Genomic DNA, 27,008 nt, shown 5'->3' with positions numbered 1-27,008 from the left:
TGGGTTTTGAAACTAAAATGAACCCCTTCCAGCGGTACATTAAATTAATTTACTTATGCTCATATGACAGCATGATATTCACATCTGTAAAATGGAGCTGTGGATATGTGACACGTTTTTGGCAGAGAATAAGTGACGTCGTTAAGTTAACTTAATGTATGGTTGAGTTTGTATGTTGTTTGTCCAGTAAGTGCTTTCTTTTGCCTCGGGAACTCGTGTTTTTACTTAATTTAAACCCTTGTGGTAACACAGGAGTGGTAGTTTGAGTGGTCCTCTCGGTGTGGCAGTGAGCGGGTTAAAGCCGACAGTGTGACCGTCGTCCTATCAGTGCAGCACGGTGCAGTCCCAGCCCACCGCCTCCTGCCTCCCTCCGGCCTGAGAGGACAGAGCAGGCAGCCGGGGCTCGTGTGTGTGTGGCTGTTTGTCATTCTGGCAGGACACACTCCCATGAGAAACAGCCCGCTCTCCTCAAGACTTGTTGTTGCCTTTTTCGGGCTGTGTAGTTTGTTTAACGGCGCCTGTGAGCGGATATCTGAACTCAAACCGGAGGGTTTTTATTTTTTTCTTTCCTCGGTGGTTTACGAAGCTCCGCCGCGTGCTGCAGATCCACCGGCGATAACAAGCTCGGAGCACCGGGACACAAAACACGGTAGGATACTATCAACACTAGCTGGCTGCTCTTCACGCCGCTTTCTCCGGACTTCTGCGACTTTTTTTAGTCGAGCAAGTGGATGAGTTGTAACAACAGTGTGCGTTGATGTGTTCAGAAGGAGGGAGTAAATGAATATTTGGGAGTTGTGTGCAGTTTGGGTCCATGCGTGTTCGTGGTTGAGCGTCAGTGTGTCTGTCCAAGAGATTTGTGTGGAAGCGGAGTAAACTTAAGTTTCCTCTGTGATTACTGAATGCAGCTGATGTTACTACACTGAAAAGTAGCATTAACTATTGTTTCAGCTGTCAGTGATGAATTAGTAGATGAGTGAAACACTTTTTTGTTTCAGCTGAAGGCTCAAGTGGACTCTGAGAAAGCTTGCTGTTAGAAAAATATTCCTTTTCTCTGTAAAGATCATAAACATAACTGTCATAAGCTTGTCTGCTCATCTTACCTTATCACCCCTATCTTTTGCGATCACCCAGCCCTGCTGTAACTTACTTCAGTTTGACATAATTGCCATAATATATAGGTTTACCAATATTAATGTTTATGCCAGCCATAACAATGCAAATTAATCTACAGTGCTGAATGTGACAGAGGAATTAATTCATTAACTCTTGTCCTTAGGGCTGCAATTAACGATTATTTCATTAGCGAGCAATTTTCATTTTTTCATTAGTTCATCAGTTGTTTGGTCCATAAAATCTCAGAAAATGGTGAAAAAGTGTCTCCCAAAGCCCAATTTGATGTCCTTTAAGTTTCCTGTCACAGAGGACTAAAGAAAACTGACAGTATTTACATTTGAGGAACTGAAATCAGAGAAATTTGACTTTTTTTGAGAATTAATTTGACAATTAATAATCGATTAATCATCCTGGTTTTAAGTTTTACCAACAGCCTGTATGACACTTAACATTAGTTTTATCCTTACTAGGAAGTTTCCACATTAACTGTTATTTTGACAGTCCTTAAAGTAGATCATATACATTCTACTGTGTATCAGTACGTCTTCCACAGCTCATATGTACATGCTGTTTTAACAGGGTTAAATAGAATAAATTGATTTCCCTAAATGTCACCTTCCCATCTTAATGACTGTGTAGGACACCTGGATTGATGGAGTGATAAAATCAGCAGGTTGACTCGCTGTGTTCACCTGATTTACCTTTAGACTCTGCTCTATAGCCTTGAGCCATCCCCGTCAAATTGGTATGTTCAACAGCCCAGCTGTGAAAAACTGCCACGAGGGGGTCAAATCTGTCCAAAATCTCTACTGACAACCACAAACACGTCAAAGATTGTGTGTCCTGAAGACACATCCAGTCCTGAGCACATGCTCAGCGCTCACATGCACTGCCTTTTGCTGTTGATGTTATTATTATTAGAAGCAATGTGGTTATTAACCGTCTCTTGACTGATTCCTGGTAATTACTGCCTATTAGCTTTAATTAAAGGGATGCAGGAAGCCTTGCCTTGTGTTGTGTAGCCGTCTGTCGCCCAAGGTCTCTCCATCTCTCTCACACCCCATAATCATCAACTTTCACATGAAAGACGAAGAAGAAGCGCTTCGTCATCACCTGCGTTATTCCAAACCGCTCGCCCTTGGAATCATTACTTATGTTGGTTTCTGGTTGTCTTTCTTAGTTATTTAAAGGTTCCACACACTAAATAATTCTTCATACCAAGGACTTGTGTGGTTCGGGGTGGACTGAATGTCCTCACAGGCACAAGTAATCTCTTAAACCTGCAGGTTTTATTGTGAAAAATGAGGAGGAAATGACACTTCATCACGTTTTGGAAGTCTAGACAGAGTTTGACCTGTTTGGATTAAGTGCGAGTGATTGTTGAGGATTCAAGGTTACTCCGTTTCATGCTTTCTTATAAGAAAAGCTCAAAACCAGTCAGAACAACCTGCTTTCAGTTGACAAAGGACTCACAGTTTGTACCTGTCATAACCAGAGGTGATCATTCTTTCTTGCTGTAGGGGATAATTCAGGGCTGCAACTAATCAACTAAAGTTACCGATTAATTGTTTAGTCATAAAGTGTCAGAAAAATGTGAAAAATGTATTCAACTGCTTTTTTTGTCCAACCAATGGTCCAAAACTCAGAGACTCTTCATTTACTATCATAAATGACCAAAAAAAATCAGCAGATCCATCCATTTAAGACTCGGGAATGAAGTGTTTGACTGCTTGAAAAAGCATGAAATGAGTACCTGATTATCAAAAAAGTTGGACATTAAGTTTCTTTTGATTGACTAATTGATTAATCAACTAATCAGTGCTGCTCTAGTTCAATCCAATCAGACCGACTGTACCTTTAATCGAGCACAGACTCACAGTTTGCACAGTCGGCTGTAATGTGAGGCTGACGTCTGACAGCAATCCATCATGCTGTTGTGGATTTTAAATGGTAAAGAAACGCCTTCGACTTTGCCTTCCCCTCTTCCTGAAAGTTTTTCTTAAAGTTAATTTCTATAAAAGTTAGGGCTGCAACTAACTATTATTTTCATCACTGATTAATCTGCCTAGTATTTTTCACAATTGATCAGCTAATTATTTAGTCTATGAAGTGAAGCATCTGAACCAACCAACAGTCAGATGCTGAAAAATGATTGAAATGATTATCAAAGTTTTTGGCAATTAATTTTCTTTCAATTGACGAACTGATCGCATTTCTAATTCCAAGACAGTCAAAACATCTGTACAATGTGAGGTTGAATTTTGACATCATTCCTTCTTGCTGTAGTGGATTTAAACTGCTGAAGTAACATATCCTTGACTTCCCTTCTTCCTAAAGGCTTTTCTTAAAAAGAAATTACAGACTGGTGATAATTTTCATTAGGCTACTGATTATTTTCAGGATTATACGATTATTTAGTCTATAAAATGTCATGAAATTGTAAAAAATACTGATTGCAATTTCCTAGACAAAGTGTTTAAAAAGTTTTTTCCAGCCAACAGTCCAAAACCCAAAGATTCTTCATTTACTGCCATAAATGACAAAGAAAAGCAGCAAATCATCGTGTTTTAAGAAGCTGTATCCAGCAAGTGTTTCACATTTTTGCTCGAAAAATGACTCAAATGATTAATTGATTATGCAAATGGTTCAGGGCAAATCAGAAGAACTTTACTTGCACTTAGGGCTGGATGTTCTTCAAAGGTTTTTGATACCTGCACCAGTAGTGACACCGTGATACTGGATACTGAATCCTGAATGCCCCCTTTTTTTACCCTTTTCTTTTAAAATCCATTTTACCAAAATAAAATTGACTTTACACATTAGAGTACAAATTGATAGATAGATTCATTTTAAGCTCTGTTTCACACACTCAAAACAGTTTCACAACATAAAAAACAAGCCACTGCTACTAAGGTATAACAACTTGATATCTGGATATGGGATTTTTCAATGTTCAATTTGGTTGGTGCCATAAAAGTAACAATGTTTGGTTTCCAGCCCCACTTTTACTCCACTGAAGACTCACGGTGTGCTTACATTTTGACATCATTCCTTGTTGCTAAAGTGGATTTGAAATGCTGTATCCTTGACCCTCCCCACTTCCTAAAGGTTTTTCAGAAAGTTAATTTCTGTGTAATCAAAGTGCAGCAATCCAGATGTAATACTAATACTATCCTCGGATTTGTAATTTAGACAAATCAGAGGATGAGGTAAATCCTAATTCCACTACTTAATACACTGCTCCTTCATCCCTTACTCTGTCGCTAGCATAACCTTCTTCCTTTCTGTTGCACTTAATTACTACCAGGCTACACTCGCTACAAATGCAAATGTACTTTAATTCAGTTATTCCTGCGTCTCTTTGATCAAGAACACCAGCTAATCTTCCTTCATAAATAGACGGAACAGCGGAAGTTTGCTCTAAGCTTGGTTCCACTGGTTCATGGTGCGGCTCGGTCCAGCTGTCAGCTTTTATTTTGAAGAGAGACACAAGACCCTGCTTGTGTCCACACAGTCTGCCCTAGATGTCTCACCTGCCTGTCAACGCTCTGGCACACACACACACACACACACACACACACACACACACACACACACACACACTCATGCGTGCACACAAAGCTGAAGCTAAATTCCTTCAGATGCAAACAGCAGAAAGCACACTTGGTTGCACTGCATTCTCTCTATACTTACTTTTCATACTTTTTACATACTTTCTGTAGCTTTTCATTATTTTTCATACTTTTTTCAAAAAATTTCATACTTTTTTCAACATTTTTCAACCTTTTTTTTTTTTTTAATTCAAACTCGATCTCCGTTAAACTTGATGTTTCCATCTCGCCTCTTGAAGTCATTACAGGCTCTTGACAGCTGTGGGAGCCAGACTAATGACTTCATCTGGGTTTCCCTCAGTACTCTGCTATTCTGAGCTCTTCAAGCTCCGGAGTTATTCCCCCCAACCCCCCAACCCCCCACCTTTTTTTTTTTCTCAGCCCCGTCCTCCCAGCCACCCCTGACCCAACGGGGCTGTCATGCTCATGTTTCACCACTCATTCATGTTGAGGTGTCACAGAGCGCATTGGTCACATACGCCGCGTGTCTTTCGCTTGGTGTCGGATGGGAAAAACAGGGGCAAGTGTGATGTAGCACTTGGCGCTCAAACGCCATCCATTTTGTGGTGAAATATTTTTTCTGGGGTCATGGTTTGGCTAAAACGAAAACCCGAGTGTGTGCATAGGTTTCTTAGAAGAGTAATGTAAACAGTTAAGGTAAAACTCAAGGTGTGTACTTAAGAAATCCAGATGATTCAGCCTGAACATCAGAATAAACTTTTATTAATTTTAATTTTCAGGCCATTTGATATATCAGAAACATGAGATCAAAGTGTGAAGAGGCTTTTGTGACAGTACAAAGGGATCATATTTCACGGCATATGGGTGCATTATTAAAACACTACAGTAATCAGTTTAGGTCTGCAGCGTCTGAAAGGCGTCCCACGTCATGAGCCTCCAGTTTAGGCTTTATCTCTCGATGCCATCACAGATAGCAAAGTCTTGGCTCCTTCTTCATGCATCAAGAGGTTAAGCGTTATTCACAATACATGCTGATGCAAACACGAAGATCTGAGATTTAAAAGTGCTTCAAAGGGGAAGCAGAAAAAGTTTGACATATTTAGTTTGTTAGACACCAGTTGTTGCAGCGGCGATGCTCTACACTTACCTTAAACATTATTGTATAGTTATTTTAACTTTAAGTTATTTTACTTTAATTAAGCCATATAATCAGTAAGTGGAACCATAATAATCAGTTAGTGTTTCCTAAAGCTAAAGATGACATTCTCAGATGTTTTGTTTTACTCACAACCCACACATATTCAGTTAACTGTCATAGAGGAGTACAGAAAAAAAATGACATTTAAGAAGCTGAAATCAGAGAAATTAGACTTTCTTCTTTAAAAATTACTCAAACCGATTCATCAGTTATAAAAATAGCTTTTTACTCTACTTTTAGGCTACATTTATTTGTTAACTTTAAGATTATTAAAGCAAAATATAAATGAAAATATGAATGAACATATTATTATAGATTTTTTATAATTGTAAAAATGTCAAAGAGCAAATTTTGAGCCAGGCTGTTAATCAGTCACTCTCCACCCTGAGGCACATGCTCAGAGATACAAAGACCTGCTGCTCTGCTCTCCTCTGAGGTGTGATGAACCTCTGGCCACATGTCAGTCGGTGATGTCAGAGCAGGTATTTGGCCTTTGGCAGATTTAAGTACAGAGTTCTTGATTGTCCTGCTCAGAGCAGAGATGGTGATCTGTTCATAGAGACAAACAGAACTGTGTGCTCTTGTTCCCCCACATCATTCTTGACTGGCTGCAAAATGTTGTTGCATGCATTATGTAAGCAACTTTTCAACAGCAATTTCTTCAAAACTTGAGCTGCCGTGCTTTTTTTCGGCATTAAAACTCTTTTTCTGGGGCATTTTAGCTGTTATTGATGGTGTAAGGCATGAAACATGAGGAGAAAAAAAAAAGGTATCATCATTTAGCAAAGGCCCACGACCAGAACTGAACTAGAAATTATTCACAGTTGTGATAATCTCTGCCATCTTTGCTCAAAACTTTACATTTATGGTCAAGATTATTACTAATTCATTTTCTAATGATTCAGCTGCAATTTCTCTTTCCAGAAATCATGACCTGGTTATTCAAGATAATTCACAGACCTTGTTGTGAGCACTTTCATGTAGGAACTACTTTCTTCTGAGTAGAAAGAAAGTAGTTCCTACATAAAACTCCTCACAACAAGGCCTGTAAATTATCTTCAGTAACTGGGTCATGATTTCTGGTGCTGAATTTTGGGAATGCATTATTTTGCCTTTCAGATACGTTTTTTTTGCGTTAAAAGCTACACAACTTTCAGCTAGATGTCTAAAAGAAACACACCCTTGTTCCTGCCTCTCTCTCTCTCTGTAACAGACACACACACACACACACACACACACACACTAGCCTTACAGTATGATAATTTCATCCTGGCTCCTGCCAGCTTTCTTCGTACTGTAGTTTGGGCTCCGTTCCAGCAACACAGCCGCCTCGACCCCACATTACCTGTGAAACACAACTCAGCCGCGTTTGAAGTGCGTCAAGCATATCAAGGCACAAAGCCACAGTCGCACTTTTTCTTCTCTCTCCTCTCTCTCCCCCCCGCTTGGCTAAAATATCCCACAGAATCACATTTTCTCGTTGCGGTCTCCTGTGAGTGTTTTGTAATTTAAGCCGGAGCGTATATGGGGGCTGAAACTGTAGCATAACGTGAACCTTCTGTTTTTTCTCACTTTGTTGGAACCTCGTCTTTCAGCCTCCTGATGCAGGAGTGTCTCTTGCTTTGTAATCTATACAAACACTGGAGATTTATGTCGGGTCTTATTCATGCTCCATAAATCATATTGATCTCAAACGGCCCCTATTCGATGTGACTGTTGTGACTCCAGTGAGATGACAGAAAGTTAGTTCAGTTTGCCAAATATTTCAGTGGGGAATCAGTTAATCATCAATAAAAGGCTCATCCCTATCTATCTTAACTGGGCAGGCATCTGTTTTGTTTTTCTTAGTTTAGCAAGACACCCTTGGCATTTTTTCTGCAGATCAGCAGCGTTGGTTTTCATCTACGCTTTAATCATTTACCTGACCTCTTATTTGTAAAACTTTTAGTCTGACCTTACAGGTTAAAATGTAGTATGAAAAGCTGAATAGACAAGTGGTCAAATATGCCTTCATTTGCACTAATGATGAATTAAATGGAAGTTTAAACTTACACTATTTGACTAGTAGTGATGGGAACTGATCAGTTCCCTTACTGTTTTCTGATCAGTTTATGGTGTGAAAAAAGTTGATCGACTACAGGTTTCAGCATCAATGCAACTGTTGATGTGTGATTAGGGTTGTGTATCGAACTTCAATACTTTTATGGCACTAATGACATTGCTTCAGTACTACAGAGTATCGAAAAATGCCTTGTCATTTAATGCAAAAGTTTGATAACCATGGAATAAATGCTGGTGATTGGCTTTCTATCCTTACATGTTGTAGAGGCATGCAGGAAGAACTGTATGTTATTACCAGAGACCGGGATCATGGTTTTGCTTTTTTCCTTCCAAGGCCTTGAACAGCTTCTTTCTTTAAAGTGAGTAATTTCACCGTAATATGCAATACAATTTTCTTTTTGATAAAGTGGAATATGTATTGGAAAAGCATTGCTCAGGGACCAGCATCAAATCCAAGCTATCAGTACAGGTATCAAGAATATTTGAGGGATCCCCAGCTCTATGGGCGACTCAAGCTGGCTGTCGTCTCAGAGCTACTGTAGCCTGTCTGTCATCATTTGAAATGCATTGAATACCTACTTGGTGCTAATGTTATTATAACAGAGGATACTTACCCTCAGTAATTGATATGCTGCTCGGTTGGGTTATCAAATACATGGAAGTCCTAGAATTCAAGCCCAGGTTCTATAGAAAGATGTTTCAGCAAACTGCTGCTGTTTCCACCTGTACTTTTTTCTGAACAGACATGACATGCAATATTATCATCTTTCTTCATGAAATGATGCCACAGTTTGGGCTCTTTCTTTCCTTCTGCCATGACTCCTTTTTGTTGAAAGTTTCCAGCAGCATGGACGCACGAGTTTGACAGAATTGTTTTGCAGTGCCCAACTGTCAGAAAAGCATTTCAGCTTCAATGAAAGGAATTGCTAAGCTTGCAGACATATGTTTGTGATGGATCGGACAATTTGGATCTGGTTCTCAATTCCCATCCCTATTGACTAGCCTAGTAAGAAAAAGTAAAAAGAAAAACACTGTCTGAAGAGCCATTTGTACCATGCTTTATGAACATTGTACATTATCCTACAAAACAACTCAACGTCTACATCAGAAACTGAATCAAAATCCTGCCAAAGGTTTATGACACCTTTCCATCTTGCTGGTTTACATAATATGAAAGAAATACTAATAATTTGTATAACCAACTTGTATTTCTGGTTGTGACTAATGTTTAAGTGACTGTTCAACTAACTGGGCCATCTCTAAGCTGTATGTTGATAAAAGTCCCTCTGTTCTTCACGTTGGACACAGTGACAAAGAGAAAATCTGACTTTTGTTGATGAATCTCTGACTTGGTTTAACAACTGTGTATTTTGGACTTTGAAAACCGGGCTTTTCAGTATGAGTCTGTCAGTTCAGTTCCAAAGTGGACACCGCAGCATCAAATATTAAACTCTGATTTATGTGTCCACAAATCGTAGTTGAAAATGCTATTTTCGAGAAGTTAAGAAGGCGACTTTCTGTGTAAATGTTTTTGCATTTATAATGTCATTAGCGTGCTTCCTCAGTTTGCTGAACAACTTTATATATTTTTTGTTTGCTGAGTGCACTGTGCACTTATGTATACTGGAACAGTTTTTCAACCCTCTGATTTTTCTCACTCACTTGGCGCCGCTCATCCCGAATGGAAACAGCTCTCCTGCGCAACAGTCATGATGCTGTCCAGTCTAGAAAACACACCGTTCCCTGCTGAATTAGATTTAATCTGTTGTTTTTATTTCACTTACCAGATCAACAGATCACACAGGCATCTTACCAACATTTTACCTGGATGTAGTCCAGTCATCATCTCAGCCGCCAGTCAGTCCCCCGTCAGTCCCTCTGTCTCACTGAGCTCTCTGTGGGAGTGTGACCAGCGGCCATTTGAAAACATTCACATACTTTCCACTTTCTTTATCTCTGTTTTTCTCTGCTTGCTTGCCACGTACTTTTCTTTGAAATTTTGAGAAACATTAATTTCGATCCTTTGATTCAAGATTTTTTTTAGTCAGTATGGAGGAACTGTGTCCGATGGCAGGATGAAGGCTCATGTTTCAAACCAGCAGTTATTCCTGACAACTAATGGATACAGAGCTGTAAAAACAGATCATGTATTATTCAATTTACAAAAATGTGTTTATAGAAATATTGTGACAGTTTTGGAAATATGCTTATTAGGAATGTTAAGAAAATACCGATACACTTGAGGGTCATGATATTATGTCTTGTGGTACTGTATTGATTCTCAAAAACACAACCGTGGTATCTTGCTGCATGCAAAAATTTGTGGCAGTGGTTCATTCTGTGTTTTGTTTAAACCCCAGACTATAAGATAACATTGTAGTTATCTATTTCCACTATTCTGACTGCATAAAAAAGTAACTTTTAACTCAGATTGTACACATATGCTGGTGTGCTCTTTATGCTTAAACAGTTTTCCTAAAATTAGATTTAGTAATAGTAATATATCACCTAACTTACAGTATCGCAATATGTATCATATCACCAGATTCTTGCCAGTACTTAACCCTATGGACGTGGAACGTGGAAACAGCTAGCCAAAATCTGTGCACAGGTAAATAAAATCCTCTTACCACTTCATGTTTTGTTTGCTTAATCTGTACAAAACCCAAAGTGCAAAAAAGACAATTTGGAGGGGCTGGGCTATTTCTTGCCAAGGAGCAGCGAGTCTCTGTGACGACAGGACTCCAGAAAGTCGGCGCTAACGGCCAAGTTATAATCCAGCTCATAACTCCACCAATAAACCACAACTTGTCGTTTTTACACTTTGGTTTTATATGGATTAAACAAACAAGAGAGAGGATTGTTTCACCTTTGGATGGAGCCAAGCTAGCAGTTCCCCCTGCCTCCAGTCTCTATGCAAAGACAAACTGTCTTCTGTAGCTTCATATTTAGTGGACAGGCAGGAGATTCATACTGAAATATTTTTCAAAATGTTCAACTCCTCTTTTTATATCAAAGCTGGGGAGATTATATCATATTAGTTACGAACATACATAAGTTGGACAGCTCTTACACACAGAGCTCTGCCTTCAGATTCCAGTCCTTTAGAAATCAAGAAATTTAACAAGTGTGCAACATGTGAAAACGTCGGTCTGTGAATTACTGATGGAATTTGAAAGTAAAAATCATTGTGTCAAAAGATAAAATGAACTGCTGTAAATGTACTGCTGAAAAAGGAATTTGAAGAAATTTCTGCTTACGTCCTATATAGTGCTCTTAGACAAAGCCTTAACGTTTTTTTTCCTGTCTTCTTGACCCTCAGAGGAGTGACAGTATCCTTGCCAGGCCCGCTGGGAGAGGACCATGGCCCTGAGCGATGCAGGCGGCGACCCTCTGGCCCTCAGCAACGGAGGGCACCATCCTCTCAGTGCCAACGGAAACGCCCCCTCAAACACCAGCACACCAGTCAGCAATGGCCAGGACCCTCTCACAGCCGCCTCTAGCAGTGACGGCCCCACGGCGGATGGAGACGAAGACATCATAGTGAAGGATGCGGTGTGTAAAGTTCAGCAGAAGCAGCAGAGATCGCACCAGAGAACAAACAGGCCGAGCCAAAATGGCGGCGTGGTCAAACAGAATGGCTCCCTTAGGAACCTCTCTGCCACCGCCTCTTCCTCCATAGACTCCCAGAGGCTGGCCAAACGCCATCTCCCCGCCACCCTCTGCCCGTCCTCCTCCTCCCCTCCCCTCCAGCCCCCGCCGCCGCTCTGCTGCCAGCACTGTCACTTCCACTCCACCCTGTGCTGCCCCTGCGGACAGCCGGAGTGCCCGCTCTTCCAGAATCCAGGCACGGGCCCAGGGCCCGGCCCCGTCCCCGTCCCCCACCCTGGGACCGCAGCATCCTGCCCGTGCTGCCTTTCTGCCTGCACGTACTCTCACCCCCATCCTCCTCACCCGTCCTCCCCTCTCTGTCTCCATCACCACCATCACCAGCGCTGGCAGGAGCACCTCCAGAGCCAGACCCCTGGAATCAGGTACGGGGGAGGGAGGGATGTATTTGTATGTCTTGTTTGGTTGTTGGGTTTGGGTTAGCATTCTGGTATTTCCCTGATCTGAAATGTTCAACAAAATCAGGTGAATGAGAGTCCAAGAAACCATTTTTGTTTTAGTGCAGGTTCGTAAATATTTTTTGGTTTCTTTGCAAGTATTTAAGTTCTATACAGAGGATATTTGTCTGCACTAAGCGTACAAATCTGTTTCCTGACTATGGTTTTGCTTGTATGTGTGTAGATGAATATGCATCTGTAGACTCCAAACATATTCCCAGTCTGGGCAACAGAGGGTCTCTCATAGCCCTCCAGGCCCCCATAACCCCCTGCTTGATAACATGTCACATCCATGTTTAGGGATCATGTTAGGCATGGAATGCAGTAGGAGTTTGTTACGGCTGTTTGGGAACATGCAGGAAGTTTTTTTCACCAACAGTTTTTTTTTTCCAAATAGTTACCCAGCTATGTTGGAAGAATGACACCAAGTTATAATTTGGCACCGTCACTGACTGATGTAACTCAATAATTAACCCTGATTTTGCTTGATGAACTTTGTCGCATTCTCATGAACACAATATCTGAGGAACGCCTGGAAGGAATTTCTTCAAATTTGGTGTGACTTTTTTTGATTAGAATTTGGTGGTCAAAGTTCATGGTTACCGTGGCCTCATGACCGTGCCGTTCTCAAGAACGCCTTGAGTTCTTTTAAATTGGTATAAACATCCATTTGGACTTATGGATGAACCCATTAGTTTTGTTGGTCAAAGGTCAAACATCTAGTAGGATAAAATGGTGACATTTTATTTCCAAATCTCATAAAACATAGTGATAACTTCCATTTTGACATTTAATTCCTTTGAAGTCCTCAGTACATACATTATGAGTGTGAACAGACATGAATGCAAACAGCAACTTGACTGTGAGACATACATCTTTGAGAAGGTGTTTTGTAATAGGAAAAGATGCACCAACAAAAGTAAAAAGTACTTCAAAATACTGCCCACACCAGGGCTAGGTGTTGACTATGATTTGTTGATAATAATCCCAACGGGGTACAAGATTTTCTGTTTATATACATTAGAGTATTTTTTTGGTTCCTCACTTTGAAGACTATAAGCATGTTTCTATGAAAGCCTTTAAAAATAATTGAACCATCACTTTATTTTTGAAATGACACAAAGTAGCCATTAAAGTTACAGTTAGGATTTTCTTTTTAAGGTGGGGTTGTATGAAATACTTCATAGTCAGTGTATTACCTGCAGTAGATGGCAGTCGACACACTCACATTTTGGAGAAGCAGCAGCAAAACATGTTTTAGCCACCTAAAGAAATCAATATTAGTTATATTGTACACTGTATTTAGAATATTTTCACACCTTTACCATGTTGTCAGACAAACCTTTCCAACAGGAAACTACATCACAGCACAAAAAAAAGCCTTGTTAAGAAGTTAAGTGTTTTGTCTACTGAAACACTTGAGGGCTTTTAATTTGAAATGGCTATAGAAAGTCTTTGTATGAGCAATGTAAGTTTAACAGGGCAAGCAGGAGTGGATCAAGACAAGGGTTTGTTCTTGACCTGCCTTTCCCACAATGCCTAGTGATGAACTGAGTAGTTTAACTTTAAGTCATTGTCATTTTTGGTCTGGTTTATAGTTATAACCATTGCAAAGGTGGTTGTTACATTCCTAAGTCCAGCTGTATTTTGTATTGTGTGTTTGAGCTCTTGGGTTGACATCTCTTGAGAGCTGCTACTTGTCTCTTTTTGATTTGCCAGGATGTCTCATAATGTCTCATAATGTCCAATATATATTAGTTGTGAGAGGACGCTGGTGTTTAAAAGTCAGTTCATGGTAACATTTGCCCTTATTCGTGTTCTGCTTTCTGTAGTGATTTTTACAATTTGATATGGCTTGTTTGCCAGACCCTGCTGGCTTTTGGGATACAAACAGCCAAAACAAAGTTTATCCTTGAGATGACGAGAGGAAATGCAAGTTTTTCTTCAGATTAAAAGAAACATGCATGCAAGCACAGTGGTATATATACACACATGGCGACCATGCCTTCTCCAGTCGTAGCAGAATGTTAGCATTGAACTCATTTGTTGGCAAACTCCTTTCGCTCTCCTCATGTGATCCATATATAGCGAGCTGGTTAAAAACCACAGGCCTCGCACCGCATTTGAAACTGGAACCATTTAATTCCTCGCATGATCATTTGCATAATCCTATATTTACCATCGCCACAGAGAAGGGGCAGACAGGAGGTGAAAACTTTGCAGGAGTAATTATTTACTCATGTCAGCCTCCTTTTGCGGCGGCAGCTCGTTGTGGAGAATCTGATTTGCATGAGACTTTATATGTTCGTACTTCCCGACGTGGAATTTTCCTCACTGCAATGAAGCTGGATCTCCCCTCATCATTTTCACTGGAACGAGGGGCGTTGTGGGTGGCACTGAAAGATGAGGTTTGTGCAGCCACAGCAGGGACGCACAACCAAGCGCGGTGTGCGCAGACTAAATCCTGGGTGGGCAGAGAGAGGCCGAACAGGATTGTGTTGCAGGCATTTAGATGCATTTTTCTCCCCTCCCTGCTCTCTGCTGCTCTCAGTATTTCTCTCACTCTATTAACACTCTCTTTCTTTCTTCATGTCTCTCTCTGTCCCCTCCCTCCTCCGTCTCTCATTCCACATCAGAATGGAGAGCAGATGTGGCGTGGGACGCATACGTCTCTAATGTTGAACCACTCTCTTATTTACCAAACAGGTCCCTCTTGTTCGGCGATGACAGGTTTGAATTACAGGGCCGGGGTTTGCTCCAAGACTGCATCCCCAGCTCCCCCCTTTTCCTTTCCTGTACAGTGATGTGTGTGTGTGTGTGTGTGTGTGTGTGTGTGTGTGTGTGTGTGTGTGTGTGTGTGTGTGTCAGATGGCGAGATTAGACGTAGGAAACGATATACCTGTCTCAGATGTATAGTTTTGCCCTGAACCCAGACGTTAACAAAAACCTTCAGACCTTGTCTCCCTTCTCCTGCTGTCCTCCAACCCTGTACTGGGGGCTGCTGGAGTTTGGTAGTGAAATATAACATACATGCACACACACACACACACACACACACACACACACATACACACACAGAGACATAAACCAGGATACTCCATATTCCTAATACCCTTGATAATTTGAGGGTACGGCGTCAGACAAGATGGTGTCAGATATCAGTTTGATCTGCCTCGGGGCTGTGATCTGCCAGATTAGCCGAGGGGATTACATCTGTGATCACAGCACACTTACGTCTCACACACACACTCACACACTGATCACTTGAAACATTAGCTCTTCGGGGAGACCTTTTTTATGCGCGTTTCACAACAGGGGATTTTTATGCCCCCGTTCTCGGCTTCACAAAACATTAATCCATTTACCGAGATTAGCCTGTACTTTGTTTCCTAATGTTTCTATTTTGAGAAAGATCAAAAGCTTTTGGGTTCTTTATCCGTGTTTGAAATCAACCAAATCTTTGGAAAAAGGCGAGAGACAACTCAGCAGTTTGTGTGGAGTTTAGAAAAAAAAATAAACAGATTCAGACATCCACCGTTATCTCTGTCTTTTTTCTTCTCTGGGTCTGTTAAAAGTATTAAGAACATGTCTGTGTCTCCGCTGTAAGATTATCTCTCGCAGCCATTTTATGTGTATTATTTAAGATCGGATGGAAACTGTGTGTCCTTGGGATGTCAGCTGTTTGGCCCAGGTCAGCTCAGTGTGTGCCAGCAGCAGGTTTAAAGGCTTCAGGTGAAAGCCTTTAAGCCAAAGCGCAGGGGAAATGCTGGACCGCTCTGGCTGCTTCTTCGAGAAGTTGTACCATTGAACATGTGTTAGACTGGATTGTAGCGTTTGTGCTTTTCTGTTTCACACTTGAGTATGTGTGCTTATGTAGCACATGTAAAAACAGCAGGAGATAAACACATCTCCATATGATTTTTTTTTCTTTGTATAACTAACTAGTGCTTAACCAACAGATCTGTTTTACATCACATGCTTAACATAAAACACCATGTGTGCTCATAGTTTAGAGGCATATATTTCTTATGCTCTGTGGAAACAAATGTTAAAAAACAAACACAAATGACAATAAATCGTAATATTAAATCGCAATACTTGTAGAACTGTAAAACGTAAGCATGGCAATACATAACGAATTGGGACCCAAGTATCATGATAGTAACGAATCTTGAGAGTGTGTGTATCATCCCAGCTGTAGTGTTTTCTGTCTCTGTGCTTGAAGTTGTTGGCTTCTTTGAAGACAAAATATCACCGCTGTTGAGTAAAGCCCCGAGCATGCAGTCCACAAGTGTTAATCTGTGCACACTTAGTCTGTAGCTACAGTTTCAAGGCTTTACTTTGGCTTTAAGTGCACACTCGTGGCAGATACAGTCCAGAATGAGAAGTCTGTCAGGTGAGAATGAGCATAAAACTGATTATGTTGTAGCTTCAGGGCACCTGAGGTTCGGCTAACCTGTTTCCACCTACACCGATGACCCTGCAACAGCCACCAAACCGCTCACCGACGCCCAACCATCCGGGGTCACAACGCAGATTTAACCTCCCCCCCAGCTCGCTCCGCTCTCCCGGAGCTAAACGTTCCTGCCCTCTTCACAGATGCCTCTCGCAACAGCTCTTGTTGTTTATGGCAACCACAAGTTTGGTTTAGATTCATGCCTTGTCAGATAGCAAGAATTCCTGTCTCTCACTCCCTCCGACGCTGTCTCAGGAAAGGTCAGCTTTTATTATCTTGAGCAAGTTTGAATTTTGTAGTATTTGTAGGCGCCAGGTGGTTTGGTTGCTATGACACATGGGAAAAACTGTATGAAAACATGACAACTCTGAAGTGTGGAGGAGTTCACCACATGTAATTTAGCAACTTTTTTATCAGTAGTACAGGTCTGAACATTTTTGGAGGACCATGAATGTCAGCACAGTTCTCAGCTTCATGCGCAGTGTATTGTTTTGTTTTTTTCTTTAATCAAGTCCCAGTTTTGATCAAAACCAGTTTTCAGAAGTGGTCTTTTATTCCTTCTTTTTGTCTCCTGCCTTCTCTTGCCCTCTTGTCAGACAGCTGCAAGCCTCAACCAGCAAGGGTTTGTCTGAAAGTGATCCCTGTGCTCCGTATTTCAGGGTGTCGGCTCGACAAGGCTTTGCGCATTATCAGGACTAACAACTGTTTGCAAGGCCATTGGGTTGTCTGGACCTGCTGGTGCTTTTTGATGCTCTGTGTTGCTTCTCATCAGAATAAGATTTCCATTGCAGACCTGAGTGGATACCTGTTGTGCAAGTTATGGGTCAGCCATTACATCATAGACTTCATAAACTTCATTCAGATTTCCAAGAACATTTCAATTCACAAGGTTTTGATTCATGACTTAATGTAATGTTATTTCAGTTACAGTACCACCTTTGCTTGGATATGAAATAGATTCTCAGAGAACTAATGCTTAATCACGTGCTTTTTATTAAACATGTCCTGACCAAGACATTAAAATTAGTGAAATCTTGCACCACGAGATCTCGTGCCAAAGGCTGGTCATGCTAGGCTAACAGGGTTCAAACTGCAGACTGTACCACACATCCATGGAAAAAAAGACATTAAGAGATCAGACCAGGAAAAGGAAGATTGATGTATCAATTATTTTAACCCAGCCTTAGTACTTACTGGTGAATTGAACCAGCATATATGTTTTTGATGGTGGGGAAACCAAAAAAAAGGCTCCGCCTGAACCGGGATTTGAGCCGAGGACCTTTTTGCTGGCCTCTGTGCATAGTGGATATGGGCCTCTGGTTGCAAAAAGAATTCCCATTGTATCTAATCTTATGAGAAAATTACCCTGCTTCTCTCTTGATTTATTACCTCAATATAGAGTTTCCTAATGAGTTTATGGTCTCATTCTGTAGTTTCAATTCTTCTGTACAGCATGATGTTCATTTTGTAAATTATGGTCCCATTTAAAGGAAAACAATCTATAAAGCAGGGAACGCTTTAGGGTGTGGCTATTTTGTGATCAATAATTCACTACCATTGTGTGTCCCAGGGTTCTCAGTCAAATCTAATCAGGACAGAGGCATAACAATTTGTAACACCAAGTCTTAAAGGTTTTACTTTCCTAAAACAAAGGGGAAATGGCCATTATGGTGAGACTGTTTCACCTCTCTTCAGTGCAAATCAAACTATTTTACAATAATCCCTCAGAATTATTGTATTTTTTTTTATTCAAGTGCAGCAATTTGTGTTTTTCTGCTGAGTTTTAACATTAAAGTTGTTTGTAGAAAAGGAACTGCATGAGAAATTAAGTGTTTTTTTTTTTAAAGATGACATTGAGACTAAATGGGACACAGAGAGAGAAAAACGTCAATAATCATCTGTCAAAGATCATTGAGGACACTTGTGGTGATGTGGAGCAAGCAGATGAACAGACAAACACAATTATTTGATATGAAGTGTGAAGCTAGTACATTTTTTCCACTGAATCTAAGTATCTTGGAGAAATGCAGTACATACACACACCTACACGTCTGTCTTGCAGCCCCTCAGGCAGTGAAAGTTTGCTGTGTTGAACAGTGTTTTCACCTCATGCATACCTCTACACAGGACCAACAGAAGCAGGTCAAAAAGAGCTTTTCTTCCCTCAGGGGGGAAACCGTTCATCACCTGCTCTGACACCAAAAAATACTTTTACACTCACGTTGTAGGCATTTAGTCCTTCAGAGCAAATTATGAGCGCAGCAATAGAATAAGCTACGGTATGTCTGTGACTGCTGAAAGATCAAAGAGACTGCAAGAAAAAGGAATAAAAGAAAAGAGCCGTTATTTTTCTTTTGATAAAAATAAGATACTAAGGAGTCGAGACGAGGATTTGGGGGAGGAGAGGGGTTACGTCTCGAAGAGAGACACCTCTGCTGCTTGTAAAACAGCGATGATAAGTGACCCTCAGGGCCTCTTTACCTTCACAGTTAATTTGCAAAGAGAGAAACTAGCAATCTGGGTCTTTTAAAAGCCTGCAGGCTTCCTTTTCTCTGTTGTTTCTAGCTTTTTTTTATACAGAGAACAGATTCAGTTAATAGCTCACATTACAAGTTGTTAAAATGAAATGAGAAGTTTACATCCCCCAAAAAAAGTGTGTTCGTATGTATGTGTATATTTTGTGGCTCCTGGGGCTCGTGTGAAGGCTCCGTGATGGATGGGTGAGATTTACTAACATCCTGCATGTCTAATCCTCACTGTACTGTGGGGAGAACACATGCAGCTATGAGGTTAGACCAGGATACGTGTGTGTGTGTGTGTGTGTGTGTGTGTGTGTGTGTGTGTGTGTGTGTGTGTGTGTGTGTGTGTGTGTGTGTATGTATGCTGACGTTTTCAACACAAAACCAAGATATACATGCGTGACTTTGCTGGTGTTTTTAGGACTAGTATGATCGATTCCTATATGCGCTTTACCTTGTTTACTAAAGTTGAGTGATTTTAACAAGTCATGCACTGGTTAGTGATTTTAATACTGTTCATTTCCCTCCTTCCACTCCATGATTTAAGTCTGGTCTGGAGAGACAGCTTGGATTTTATCTCGAGTTTTTTACGCAAGCGCTGTTATTGTGTAACATCAGCTCAGTTCATAATTTGAATTCTGTGGGACAGTGAAAGTAGACTGTGGTCTGTGGTACCAAGGCAAAAGAGCCATTATGAGAGCAAGCTTCACTAAACCGATTTTATATTGCAGTATCATGGGCTCAGGCTCATGTATTAAACACCAACAGATCACTCACTCTCTGTCCTCCAATGCTGTCTAAGCATTTTAACAGACATATGGAAAAACCTGTTTGAGTGGTTTGCCAATATCTATCCAAATCTGACACTCACTCGGTAGGCGCCAGGGACCACCCCAGACATTGGCCAAAACATTAATGTGACATACCCGAGACTGAACGTGATTGTGTTGTGATGGGTCATTTGTTGATGTTAGCGAACCACGGTTCCTGGTGAACAGTAGCAAGTGTTGCACGTAGGGATGTCACAATTTAAATATTAAATTAAAAATCAATCAAAATGAAACTTTCAATAGTTCAAAGCCAGAATGGACATTTCTCCCTGTATTTTTTTTTCTCTCAGGCCCCACCCACTTGCGGTGTGCAGCATGTGTCTGAAGAATAGACAACACAACACGGTGTAGTTTCCCCACTGTTATAACACTTTTTGAAGAAGTATTTGAAAAAGAAAATGGCAGTTGTCAGGTCATAAAACCAATGATCTGTTGATCTTTACAGTTCAAGACTCAATAGTCTATTAATGACAGAGCCTTCAGTGGAAAAAAAAAATTTGTAAATTGAAACTTTATGCGAATCTTGACCTTAAAATTGAATGGCAAGTTGTGGATTTGGAGAATTGTCACACCTCTAATTGCAAATAGCAGCTATAGGAGAGCTGAAGAAAGGCAAGACACCCGGGAGGACAACATAATTGACCCTTGGCTAAGCCCCACCTCCAAACAGCAACTATCCAATCATAGTTTAGCAACCATATCTGGAGTGCTGCAGGCCTGTTAAACTTTGCATTTCTCCACATGGACAGTGGCGTCTTTTTTTTGGTAGTCTTTCAAATCGTAAAACACGGGCACAATTGTGGGAAATGGATTAATCTGTCTTCCCCTGCAGTAAATTAAGCTACGAACGTTAGCATGTATGGCTAACATGTATAGCTAGCTTACTAGCTGCAGTAACTCTATATCCATCCAAACTTGTTAGATATCACTGTGTCCTGTACACAGGACCAACAGAAGGGCTGATGCAGAATCAGACTGGATGATGACGCATCTCTCTGGCTCACTGTCTCAGGTCTAAGCCAGGTTATCTTAGCTCTTATTCCAGCTCTCTTTTGTAATCGTGGTCCAGCTGGTCTCGTTGGGTGACCGTCAGATTTCTCGGTCGACTCAAGCACTTACTGGTAGCTGATGTGAGTCATTTTAGCTGTGAAATTCCACAGTTGTCAGCTAGAAATGAGATCAGTTGTTTTAAATTTTGTTGAATACAAGCTATCATGTTAGCTTGCAGTTCTCTTCTCCCCTGTCTTTACTGACATGTTGCTACACTTCAAGGACTCTCTTGTGAAAAATAAAAATGCTCCATAGTGCTACTAGGAGTCTAAAACTCCATACGGCACCATTTAAGCTTGAGGCTTTGTGTAATGGGAGGAAATGGGCTGGCTGTTGTTGGTTGTGATGTGAGGTGAAGCAGACAACTTTCTGTAAAGATGTTCTTTGTGGAACTGCTAAATGTTCTGGCCTGCTGCGAGTGTAACCTGAGGCAGGTCAAGAGAGATGAACAGAAAACTGAGGGAGGAAGAATGACTGGGTGAAGCAGTAACACTTTTTGGCCTTTGTGTCTTTCAGATAGACAGACAGGTTAAAGCACTTTCTCCCTGCTGCTCTGCTCTCCTCTTCTTCACCATACTCTTGTTCCCTTCTTCCTCGTATCCATTTTCATTTCTCTCTGTACCCCCCTCAGTCTCACCGTATAGTTCCTGCGTATGAAGCAAAGCCCGTAAAGATAGCCATCCCAGATCAAAGGCCCACGCTGTCCCGTAAAGCCGGATCAAAGCCTGATGTGTGAACACGACGTTGTCATAACTTCTCATAAGCTGAGTGAGCAGCTAGCCAGGCCTCAGCTGGATAAAGATGGCTTGCTGCTGCTGGCTGGTTGAGATTATCATAACACTTTGAAGGGGATAAACTCCTACATGTGTCCACACTGTGGCTGGGTTTGCACGGCTTTATTTTCTTTGATCCATGTGGGTGTATTTTATAGACTAGTTAAATAGATGTTTTACTGAGCTGAGTTGTAATTAGTGGGCAGTATCAACAATATCAGTTATCAGTCATAAACATGACACTGTCAGGCTCTACGCACAAAAATGAAACACTGGAAGCTCCAAGACGAGTCTCTGTGCTCTAAATTGGCGTGTCCTAAACTCTTTTTAAAAATGACAAATCATGTAGACACAATTCACAACCGGCTTCATCAATAAATCTTGTGCATAAATGCACATTTCTGACCATTTTTACTCCCATTCCCACATCACAGACACATGCATATACACCTGTCAGATACTTTATAAATGAGAAATAAATGCATTGAGGCTCAGTTAACATTGTTTGCATTTCCTTTCATCAAGAAAACAAACCTAAAAACACAGATGAGACAACTCAGAATTTCACTTCACTGTAATAGATATCTGAGCTTTGAATCAAGCTCCTAAGTTTTGAGATACCTAGTCAACCTAGTTGACTTAATTTACTTTTTTCTTAGATAAAGTTGAATCCTTTGAAGTTTTTTTAGAAATTTACAAAAAATTTACACGATAAATTTTGCAGAATTTGTTTCCATAGTGCTTTATTTATCTGGTGACCCAAATAAAACTTCCTGTGACCCACCTTTGGGTCATGACCCTGTCTTTGGGACTGACTGCTCTAAATTACATTGTAAGCACCTGAGCGTCTGTCTGCTTCAAGAGACATGAGTCTCACTACAGGTTTCCACAGACAGGAGTGTTTGTCGTTGTGGCTGCAGCAGGCTCACAAATTAAAAAGCAGCTCGGTGTGAACAAGCCTTCACTCTTCTTCCAAATGAACCGACCAACAACATCAAGACCAGACTAAAATAAGCTAACCAGCTCCACCACATGTAAATGAATTAGTGAGTGCAACAGCAACACGGTCAGTGAATCAGTGCTTCTCTAAATGCTGCTGTGGGAATCCCCACATGTTTTTAAGAACGTCTCTGAAGGTGTCAAACAACTTTTTGTATTTATTTTTGTTGATTTTGCTGTTTATCTTGCTGTGGTGTGAATATATACGGTATAAACAGTGTCAGTGGGAAACATAAACATATGTACTTACTGTAGTAATTGTGCTCATGGATAAAAGTTCAAAAAAATGGAAAACAGTGTCTCTGAATAAACAGAACGATAATATAAAACTGGATTAAGTTGCTGACCAGATAACAAATATATGCATAATTTTGGAATCATACTGTCTGTACTCAAATCATTTTTTCTTCCTAGCTGTAAACATCACTTGTTTCCTGGACCCTAAATAAATATCAGTACTTTCATTTTCTTTGCTTCTCATTAAAATGGCAACAGATGTTTATCTTTATTACTAATCAGTCTGTTGATTCTTTGTTTTGTCCAAGTCCATTTTGTTTCTGGGGTTTTCAAGTGGAAAGTCCCTCTCAGCAGTCAGTAAAACACAGTGACACTGTCGCCTTCCTCTCCTCTCCGTCTGGTTTATATGTAGCAGCGTCAAAATCAGGTCGGGTGTAAAAAATAAAAAATAAAAAAAAAAGATTTTAGAAGGGCTTGGAAGATTTGAGTTTATATTATACATACTTTGGCCAAAACTTGAATATTCGGATGTGAATGCATAAGGAACACTACTGAAAACCTCAGGATGATATAAAAACCTCAGAAACAAAAACTGTAATCATTTAGTACATGAATTGTGAAAGAAATAAATCCTATAGAATATAATTTTGTCCAAGGAAACTAATCAGAGAAGAGAAAAGAAACCAGCAAATATTCATATGTTGCTGCATATTTATTGCCAGCTTTCAAAACAAAGTGAGGAAGGGTTTATTATGGGTCTGAGAAGTCCAACTAAAGTTTGCACGATATGGATTTTTGTCAGCCAACTTTCATTTTTTCATTCAACCTTTATTTTAACTCAGAAATACATTGAGACAGAGACCTCATTTACAATGTAGCCGAGAAAAATAAAAAATAAACCAGAAACACCTAGAAGTAAAATATGATACAGTTAAAGATTTAAATTTCCCTATGGATAAAAATACCAACACTGATAACCGATAACTACCTGCTTATTTTTTATTAACAAGAAGTTCATATAACTGTAGTTATATGAACACCTGAGGGTAAGAAAGGCTCAGTTGTAGTTTGCAAAGATGGATGATTTAATATTCCACAGCTCTGACCGAACCAAATCTGACTGGCTTCACTGTTACAACAAACAATTCAAATCTTCAGTTATTTTTCAAGTAAAGTTCAGCAAAAAAGTTCACAAACATAATTATGCTTTTATAAAGCATTGGTATCTTCTGTCATATCAGATATTATTATGGCTGATAATTTATTGGTCCTGATATTTCTTGTGCATTCTTAATATATTTTACATTTGTTAAATTTAACATTTTGTTTACAGTGATGTTAGTTCTGAATGGGATATTCATTCATATAAAAGGTTCTATTTCTTCTTCTCCGTCCTCACATTCACATTAATGTTAGTTTGAACCAGCCGACGCCTCTTTTTCAGATAAACAGGGAGTTTCTTCTGAACCACCTTTTTCTTTGCTTCTATTTCCTCTCCTGCACTTTGTGAACCTTCACTTGGAATTTTCCAGACCCCTCCACCCCCAGCACTCTCCCTTCCTATCTCCAACAAACACACACACACACACACACACACACACGTACACAGCCTCTTTCTGAGGGAGTAGGGAGGACAGGTTTTGACTCAGCCATCATCATTAAGGCTCCTTGCCTCGGGGCCTCCATCGGGGCCAGATTTCCTAAAATCATGTTGGTCGAAACATCACCTAATATCGTCTTTGTTCCATTTCCTGTTAATGAGATACGCTTGATCTTCCTTTAATTTAGGACTGATGAATGAGGCTGGAGCTACTGTCAGGTGTCTTTATATCATGAGACAAACCTGAGATGTGGTGAAAGAAAACAGAGAGAGAGATAAAGTTTAGCAAATGACAGGAAAAAAGGTGGAGCATCTAAGAAAAAGAAGTAAACCAAATGGTGACCCTGCAGCTATCGTGTCCTCAGACGGCCCAGAGACAGACACAAAGGGACGACAACAAAAGCGGAGTGGAAATAGATTGATGGTGCAGTGCGATGAGGTAATAATGGAGTTTGGAAAGTGGTGCAGTGTGAAAAAGTACCTCCTACAAAACAATCTTGACATCGCCTTTTTCTTTCTCTACCTCCTCTACTGATAAATGAGATCAACAACAGTCACAGTGCAGCTACAGGCTGTAGCTGTACGTTTATTATTCTGTTCTTACTGGACTTCAAAGGAAGCAATGAGTGACAGTAAGGTTTAAAGGGATAGTTGACCAATAACTCCCATGTTCTGCAACATAAAGTCACTGATTTTGTCGCTGCAGCAGACTTAAAAATTAAAAAGCAGCTCAGTGCGAACAAGCCTTCACTTTTCTTCCAAATGAACTGACCAACAACATCAAGACCAGACTAAAATAAGCTAACCAGCTCCACCACATGTAAATGAAGCAGTGAGTGCAACAGCAACACGGTCAGTGAATCAGTGTTTCTCTAAATGCTGCTGTGGGAATCCCCACGTTTTTAAGAACGTCTCTGAAGGTGTCAAACAACTTTTTTTTATTTACCAGGTACCTCATCAGGGGAAATCATGTGTTTATTGAATATATAAAGTATAAATTGTGTCAGTAGGAAACATAAACAAAATAATATGTACTTACTGTAGTAATTGTGCTCATAAATGAAAGTTTAAAAAACAGAACAAAGTGCATAAAACATTGTTAGACTCTTGATAAACAAAACAATAAATGAAACTGAATAAAGTTGCAGACTAAATAACAAATACATGCATAATTCTGGATACATACTATGTACTTTGAAGTCATTTTTTCTCCCTTGTTGTTATCATCTCTACACTTAACGTCTTCAGTGACTCATCTTGTTTTAATAAGGTGTGTTTGCTTTAAAAGGGGAATTCTCTGTGCAGGAGCAACTTCCAAGTTTCTCCTCCCAGTCTTAAATAAAATAAATGTCCTTTGTATTGGAAGAGGTGGGGTTCTGCTGTGGGTTGAGCCAAACGTCTCTGTGGACTGTAATCGTCCGTGTTCTTTGGTTTCTTTCACACGTTTGATCGTGAGTCCCACTCTGTGGTCGATGTCTTGGTGTCCTGCCTGGCTTCTTCTTCAACAAGCAGCGTTAATAGATGCCTGTGGGAGGAAGTGGAAGGGGTCTCTGGTGCGGCAGCAGGTGAAAACCATTGGTTCCACCTCTGGAGGTCTTCTAGGAAGCCCCGCTGTTCTCGCCGGCCACACACACCCACTTAAAGTTGGCTTGCTTACAGTTGCGCTCAACCATGCAGTGTAAGGTTGGCAGGTTAAGAAGGATTTCTGGATTCAGATTTTCTGCCCAGGCACATTCATTCATGTGGAACGGAGATCCCTGCTGGCACTCCACACCAGTTTATACACTATATTTTGCCTGTAGTAAAAAGTGCTACTTATCACTCATAAATGGCTGCAGTTTTAATAATACAGGATCCTAAATGAGTTTTTCTTCTCTTAAAAAATAATTTAAGATCTTTCTCCACACCCTCGCACAGCTTTGGGTTTGAGAGCCATAAAAGATGAGGCTAGCAGCAGCCATAATAAAGACGTCACACTGACTGACAGCTTGTAACTATTGGCTACAGTGCTGAAATCCCGCCTGTATGCCTGGAATTTGTGCACGGCCATATTTCACCTCCAAGAATTCGGGGGAATGGCAGGTGCAGCCAGAAAAGGCCATGCTCACCACTGGATACTGTACGCACATATGCAGGCATTAAAACACACTGACTTCCATTTCCACTGCTTCAGATTGTAGATTCGTGGCATTTGATCCTCAAATTGATGAGGCAATTGACAGGAAATTAACTGGCAACTCTTTTTTGAGCAAAATTTTTCTTGATGCAGCTTTTAAATATTGATCATTTGCTGCTTCTCTTCGTCTGTGACCATAAATTGATTATCTTTAGCTTTTAGACTCGTGAAGTCGCTTTTGGCTTTAGTAAATTGTGATGGCTATTTTTTTTACTGTTCTGATGTTTTTTAGATCATTTGAATAATTGGAAAAATAATCAGCAACGTTTTCTACATTAGTCATTTCTTTAATATATTGTAAGGACATTCATAAGA

General features: G+C 40.4%; 1 protein-coding gene across 2 annotated transcripts in view; it reads left to right on the top strand.

Annotated features, from left to right (window-relative positions):
• Positions 1 to 27,008, top strand: part of disp1 (dispatched homolog 1 (Drosophila)) — a 112,425-nt gene that overhangs the window by 66,926 nt on the left and 18,491 nt on the right. Inside the window, exons 1-2 of one of the 2 annotated variants that reach the window (XM_084737702.1) lie at positions 384 to 649; positions 11,270 to 11,981. In XM_084737702.1, the coding sequence (XP_084593828.1) occupies positions 11,311 to 11,981 (671 nt within the window). In that variant the 5' untranslated portion in view covers positions 384 to 649; positions 11,270 to 11,310. Of the gene's footprint in view, positions 1 to 383; positions 650 to 11,269; positions 11,982 to 27,008 lie in introns of those variants that run through there. The other variant, XM_084737701.1, reaches the window with a different exon arrangement.

This window comes from Lutjanus erythropterus, chromosome 15 (genome assembly GCF_056507025.1).
Source record: "Lutjanus erythropterus isolate fLutEry1 chromosome 15, fLutEry1.hap2, whole genome shotgun sequence".
Lineage (NCBI taxonomy): Eukaryota > Metazoa > Chordata > Actinopteri > Lutjaniformes > Lutjanidae > Lutjanus > Lutjanus erythropterus.
The sequence above is the reverse complement of the archived record's forward strand: the minus strand, read 5'-3'. Positions and strand labels throughout refer to the sequence as shown.